At 57.4% G+C, this 6,021-nt stretch overlaps 2 protein-coding genes across 2 annotated transcripts in view; one reads left to right on the forward strand and one right to left on the reverse strand.

Moving 5' to 3' along the window:
- Window positions 1-4,265, forward strand: part of FGF22 (fibroblast growth factor 22) — a 10,987-nt gene extending 6,722 nt beyond the window's left edge. The window contains exons 2-4 of the mRNA XM_006764843.2: window positions 5-159; window positions 2,732-2,835; window positions 2,922-4,265. Coding sequence (XP_006764906.1) covers window positions 5-159; window positions 2,732-2,835; window positions 2,922-3,116 — 454 coding nt within the window. The 3' untranslated portion in view covers window positions 3,117-4,265. The remainder of the gene's footprint in view (window positions 1-4; window positions 160-2,731; window positions 2,836-2,921) is intronic.
- A 694-nt stretch (window positions 4,266-4,959) lies between these two features.
- RNF126 (ring finger protein 126) overlaps window positions 4,960-6,021 on the reverse strand; it is a 5,534-nt gene continuing 4,472 nt past the window's right edge. Inside the window, exons 8-9 of the mRNA XM_015564653.1 lie at window positions 5,815-5,930; window positions 4,960-5,727 (exon numbers count right to left, since the gene is read on the reverse strand). Of these exons, the coding sequence (XP_015420139.1) occupies window positions 5,578-5,727; window positions 5,815-5,930 (266 nt within the window). The 3' untranslated portion in view covers window positions 4,960-5,577. The remainder of the gene's footprint in view (window positions 5,728-5,814; window positions 5,931-6,021) is intronic.

A 6,021-nucleotide genomic window follows, 5' to 3' on the forward strand; every position in this document is an offset into this window, starting at 1 on the left:
GCGCTGCGAGGACCCCAGGCGGCCCCCGGAGACCACGCAGCTACCCGCACCTCGAGGGCGACGTGCGCTGGCGGCGCCTTTTCTCCTCCACCCATTTCTTTCTGCGCGTCGACCCCAGCGGCCTCGTGCAAGGCACCCGCTGGTGCCACAGCCCTGACAGTGAGTCGCGTGGGGCTGCCGGGTGACGGGTGGGAGGGAGGTTCTGGACCAATGGGCGGGCAGTGACCACTGCAGCGGAAATCCTAACGATGAGCTGGGCCCTCCCTCACCCGACGGTCGGTCTGGGGGCTCCTGTGGTTGCATGGCATTGGCCAAGTCATTTACCCTTTTGGCTTCGTTTTCCTCCGCAGTCAAACCTAAATGGTCACAGAGGAAGCTCCCAGCTCCAGGCCTGGCTCACTAGCAGAGAAAGGGTGTTGATGGATAGTTGGGTTTGGGGTCACTGGGTCCCTTTGTAGAGGGGAAACTGAGACTCTAGAAAGTTACATCATGCAGTGGGGCCCAGCTGGGCTCTGAACTTGACTCCCACAAGGCAAAACAAACCTCAGGATCTGCCTGGGTGAGGGACCCCTCTGTTTCTTTCTCGGAAACTGAGCCAGAGAGGGGAGATGACCTGCCCAGGGTCACGCTGCTGGAGGGGGGGTTGTGTTGCTGGGTTCCTTGATGCTCAAGAACCTCATCAAGTTGGAGTCACTGTCCCTGTTGCCCCACCCAGTAAACAATAGGCACTCAATAAGTATCTGTGGAATGTATGAGGCAAGAGGAGATGCAGGGGCCAAGAGAAGGGGGTTGGGGACAGTTGGGAGGCCAGGGTGGTTGGTGATGCCATGGGCCTGCCTCAGTCTCCCCACAACTCTGAGCCCTGGGCGGGGGTGGGTGGGGGGCTGGGTGAATGAAGCTAATCGCTGGCCACTGCCTGAATCACCACCATTAGGGCAGATAATCACCCCTGCCCTTCCCAGCTGCTTTCATCTGGGGCTCCCAAGGCCCTCATTAGATTCACTAGACCAGGGCAATGACAGGGGACTGGCTGGGCCGGTTGACTGGTGGTGGACACAGCCAGGCAGGGTGGCCTCAGGCTGGGGTTGAGGCCTGGCTCTGCTGGGTGACCTGAGACAGTTGCTGCTTCTATCTGGGCCTCAGTTTCCCCATCTGGGCAGTGATGGAGTGACAGATGGTTGGTTGATGGCTCTGTGTGGGTTGGACTTGGAGGTCTTCTGTCCTTCATTAATTCAGTGGTTATTGGGCAACTCTTGAATGCTGTTCTGGGCACAAGGGACACAGGGTGACCAGGACAGCTCACCTTCATGGGGTTCCAGAACAGAGGGTAAAGCGGTTAAACATGTAATATAATTTCAGAGGGGACCACATGTGGTGCAAAGAAAATGAAAACAGGGCAATGTACAAGAGGTGACTGGGGGACTGCTTTATCTGGGAGGTCTTGGGGGCCTCTCCAAGGAGGTGGGCTTGGTTGAGCCTATTATCTAGAAAAGGAGCTGACCATGCACAAGAGGAGCCAGGGGCCTGGCTGAGGGAACAGCAGGTGCAAGGCCCCATGGGGGTGGGGTGAGCTTGTTATCTCAGGTATCCAAGTACAAACTGAAAACTAGAGGGCAAAACCTTGACTCCAGATTAGACCTCCGTGCACAGATTTGACCCCATGAAGGTGAGCCGTCTCTGGTCACCAGTATGTCCCTAATGCCCAGCACAGCATATAAAAGGTGCCCAGATGAGACCCCAGTGCATGGCTGAAGGTGTGTGGCTCATCCTGAAGTCCTGCTTCACTGGACAGGAAACATTGGCTCAGAGCCGGGCAGAGCTCGCCCAGGGTCACCCACCGACGGATGGGGCCTGAAGCTGCCTCTGCTCCTTCCCAGGCCTGTTTCCCCGCTTGGGAAGTGGGCACAGTCAGCACCCAGGATCATCACAAAGGCCCTCCTAAGAGGGAGGCAGGAGGGTCAGAGTCAGAGATGGAAGAGGCTGTGCTGCAGGCTGTGAAGTTAAAGGGGCCATGAGCCAGGGATGTGGCGCCTCTAGAAGCTGGAAAAGGCCAGAAATGGTTCTCCTGAGAGCCTAAGGAAGGACCAGTCCTGCCCACACCTGGCCTTACCCCCCAAGACTCTGTAAGACGCCCGGCCCCAGAACTGCTGTGTGGGCTTAGTGGGGTGTAGTGCTTGGCATAGAGTTGGCACTCAAACAGTGTAAGCGGGTACCGAGTTGAATGCACTGTGCTATAAACACCCCCGTCCCACCCTCAGGCCTTTGCCCGGGCAGTGACTCCCTTCTGGGGTTTCATCTCCCTATAACCGAGTGGCTGCAGCTGGCTGAGTTGTCAGGGCCGGACATAGCAAAGGCCATGAGAACTGTAGGGGAAGCTGCATGGCCCATGGTCACTGTTACACTCAATACTTGTTCCTACTGAAATCAACAGCTCACTCAGGCAAGCACCTAACTCCTCTGGCTTGACCCATCCAGGACTTTCCCCTGCTCCACAGCTTGCTCTGGTTCCCCAGTACCCTTTGGGGAAAGCCCGGCTATTCCCCACTTACATCCTCCAATGTGTCAGGGGCACATCCTGGGGACAGGCCGTGTGGGCCCCGGTGTATTCCCATACCCAGCACAGGACCAGGCACACAGGTGGTGCTTGGTGAATGTCACTTGAATGACTGAATGAGGGAGCACATGGGAAGCAGACGGTGGCTGAGGGCCCTGACCGAGCCCTTCCCAGCAGGCATCATTGAGATCCGCTCCATCCGCGTGGGCGTCGTGGCCCTCAAGGCTGTGCACACCGGCTTCTTCGTGGCCATGAGCCGCCGGGGCCACCTCTATGGGTCGGTGAGTGCATGGTGGGGGTGGCTGGCGGTGGGCAGGCACTGGCAGGAAACGGGGTCCAGTGGCCTCATGTTTCCGACCCCCCACAGCGGATCTACACCGCTCACTGTAGGTTCCAGGAGCGCATTGAGGAGAACGGCTACAACACCTATGCCTCACTTCGCTGGCGTCACCGAGGCCGGCCCATGTTCCTGGCGCTGGACAGGCGGGGGGTCCCTCGACGCGGTGGCCGGACACGGCGGCACCACCTTTCCACTCATTTCCTGCCCGTCATGGTCTCCTGAGGCCCCGAGGGGCCATGAGGCACAGCTAGACAAGATCCAAAAGACATCTGGGCAGGTGGCCAGGGACCAGAGGCCGGAGGAGGCCCAGGCTGTGGCCAAACCATGTCTGGTCACTCATTCCTTTCACAAGCATTGAATGCCTGCTGTCTGCGGGCTCTGGGGACCCTGCAGGAACCCCATCCCCACCCTTGTCTGAATCTGAGGCGGGTGAACACTGAGCTGAGTAGGGGCTGTAGGTGTTGAGTCATGAGCTGGGGAGCGAGGAGTCCCCATAAGGCACCTCCTGGACTAGAGACTGAAGGTCACCAGGTCTTGGAAGAGTATTCTGGGTCGGGATACAGCCTATCAGACTCAGCAGTGGGAACCCATTGGAGTGTTGAGGTAAAGAGAAGGGAAGCTAGGGACCAGGGAGTCTGGGGGCCAGTGTGGAGAGGACAACATGGACATGCCATGGGTGACAGGTCCTGACCTGTGGACATGTTGCCTCACATTGTAAAGGGACTTTGCAGGTAGGATTAAGTCAAGGCCCTGAGATGGGGATGATCCTGGATTATGGGAGGGAGGGGGGAGCATTATCATTACAAGGGTCCTCCTAAGAGGGAGGTCTGAGCATCTGAGTCAGAGATGGAAGAGGCTGTGCTGCTGGCTGTGAAGATGGAGGGAGGGGCCATGAGCCAGGGATGTGGCGCCTCTAGAAGCTGGAAAAGGCCAGAAATGGTTCTTCCTGGAGCCTAAGGAAGGACCAGTCTTGCCCACACCTGTGGTTAGCCCGAGACTTAGGCAAGACTCCTGATCCCAGAAGTGTTAGAGAATAAATGCGTGTGGTCACAGCAGATGTAGAAACGCACATACAGGGTCTGAAATTGAGTAGTCTTCAAAGCTTCTCAGTTCTTCAGGGGGAGAGGTGCCATGTGCAGACCGAGGGGCTTCATGTCAGTGTCCTCCATAGGCTGGGGATGGAGGGGAGTACATGGGAAGTGCTGTGCCTGGGCGAGTGCCCACCACTCTCCCAGAACCCCAGAAACCCCCCACCACAGAGCTGAGTTCTGGAGCCTTGGGCCAGGTAATTCCATTCTGGGCCTCAGTTTCTCTCCTATAAAGTGAGAATAATGATTGCCCAACTGATGTGGCTCAGTGGTTGAGCATCCACCTATGAACCAGGAAGTTACAGTTTGATTCCAGGTCAGGGCACATGCCAGGGTTGCAGGCTGGATCCCCAGTAGGGGGCATGCAGGAGGCAGCTGAGTGAGGATTCTCATTATTGAGGTTTCTATCTCTCCCTCTCCCTTCCTCTCTGAAATTAATAAAAATATATTTCAAAAAATATAAAGTGAGAATGATGATGCTATTTACCCCATGGGGTTTTAAGGGGGAAGGGGGGCTAACATGGGAGCTCCTCCTAAACTAAGGTGGGACATTCTGCTTGGCAGGGCAGGCAATCCCTGGGGAGTGGGGTGAGGGCTCCCACCCATCCCAGCCTCCTGACACTTAACATACAGAACACAAAGCCGGGGTCACTTACTGGGGGGGGGAGGGGGGATGATAGTAGAGTGGACACTCACTGTGGTCAGGGCCAGTGGTTTCACCCTGGTGACCCTCACTCCAGAACAGCCTTCGTACATGAACACCATCGGCTGCAGTAAGCATGGGCTGGGGAGGCCCGCCTGACAGCTCAGCACATTGGGGTTTCCTGTTTCATGTTTCCAACGCAGTGACCCTCTGCACCTGCTGGTCGAACGTCACCAGTCCACTTCCAGGGTTCTGGTTTGGGACAGCGGTGTTGGCTGGTGCCCAAGAGGCACAACCCAGGGTCCGGCGCAGAAGGAAAACGCCAACCACCTGCTTCTTTAAGTAGGTGTATTTTTAAATAACTTCCAAGATACACATATTTTTTCCTTTAAAAAACATCTGTCAGAGCAGTTTAGTTCTGTTTTGCTGGTCATTCTTGTGGTCCCGAGCCCCCTGCACTCAAGGTGGGGACTGTTGGCCTGTCTGGTGGGGCCAAGACCCCAGCTGAGTGGCTCTACCCCGTCTTTCCACAGATCATGCAGGGCCGCATGTGAGCTAACGTCCATTTATTTCAAAGCAGTAATAATTTAAAATTATAAAAACCTTTCCACTGTTGAACATGTAGAGGGTGAGGTTAGAGACAAATGGGACAGGGGATGTTGGGGACGCCTGCGGGCAACATATGCCCTGCGTCCCTCTGTGCCCAGCCCCTCAAGGGACATCCCTGGGGGAGGGCCGGGCTTCCTCCACAGCCTGGAGGCAGTGGGTCCTCCGAGCCTCTGCCCACAGCTGGGGGCACAGCTGGCACCGGAGTCCATGGGAGCCATGGTGGTGTGAGAGCTGAGGCAGGTGGGGGGCACCTCCTGGGCTCTGGGATGTCCATGTCCCCCCTGCCCACAGGGCCTGGTGCTGGCCGGGGTCCTGTGCTTACTCTGGGGACTGGTGGGGGGACTCAGGAGTTGCTTGCTGGGTTCTCATTGCTGGGCGAGCTGGAGGAGGAGGACGATGATGATGATGAGAAGTTCACGGGGGTCATGACTGGGGGGTTGGTGGCCGTGTTCTGTCCCGTGAGGCTTTTTCGGCAGACAGGGCAGCTGTCATGCTTTGTGGGGAGAGAGGGACGCAATTCAGAGGCTGGCAGGGGGCAGGGGTGGAGAGGGCCCATGGCCATGGCCACCCACCTGCTCACCTGCTCCAGCCAGGGCACAATGCAGCCGTCATGGAAGAGGTGGTTGCAGGGCAGCTGCCGCACACGCTCACCCAGCTCGTAGTCGTCTTTGCACACAGGGCACTCCAGCCCAGAGCCTGCGGGGAGCAGGGATCCCGTGACACATCCAATCAAAGGTGTCCCATTGGGGAGACTGCCCATCCAGAGCCACCTTGGACCCAGGGGAGG

The sequence above is a fragment of the Myotis davidii genome, unplaced genomic scaffold (genome assembly GCF_000327345.1).
Source record: "Myotis davidii unplaced genomic scaffold, ASM32734v1 scaffold198, whole genome shotgun sequence".
Classification (NCBI taxonomy): domain Eukaryota; kingdom Metazoa; phylum Chordata; class Mammalia; order Chiroptera; family Vespertilionidae; genus Myotis; species Myotis davidii.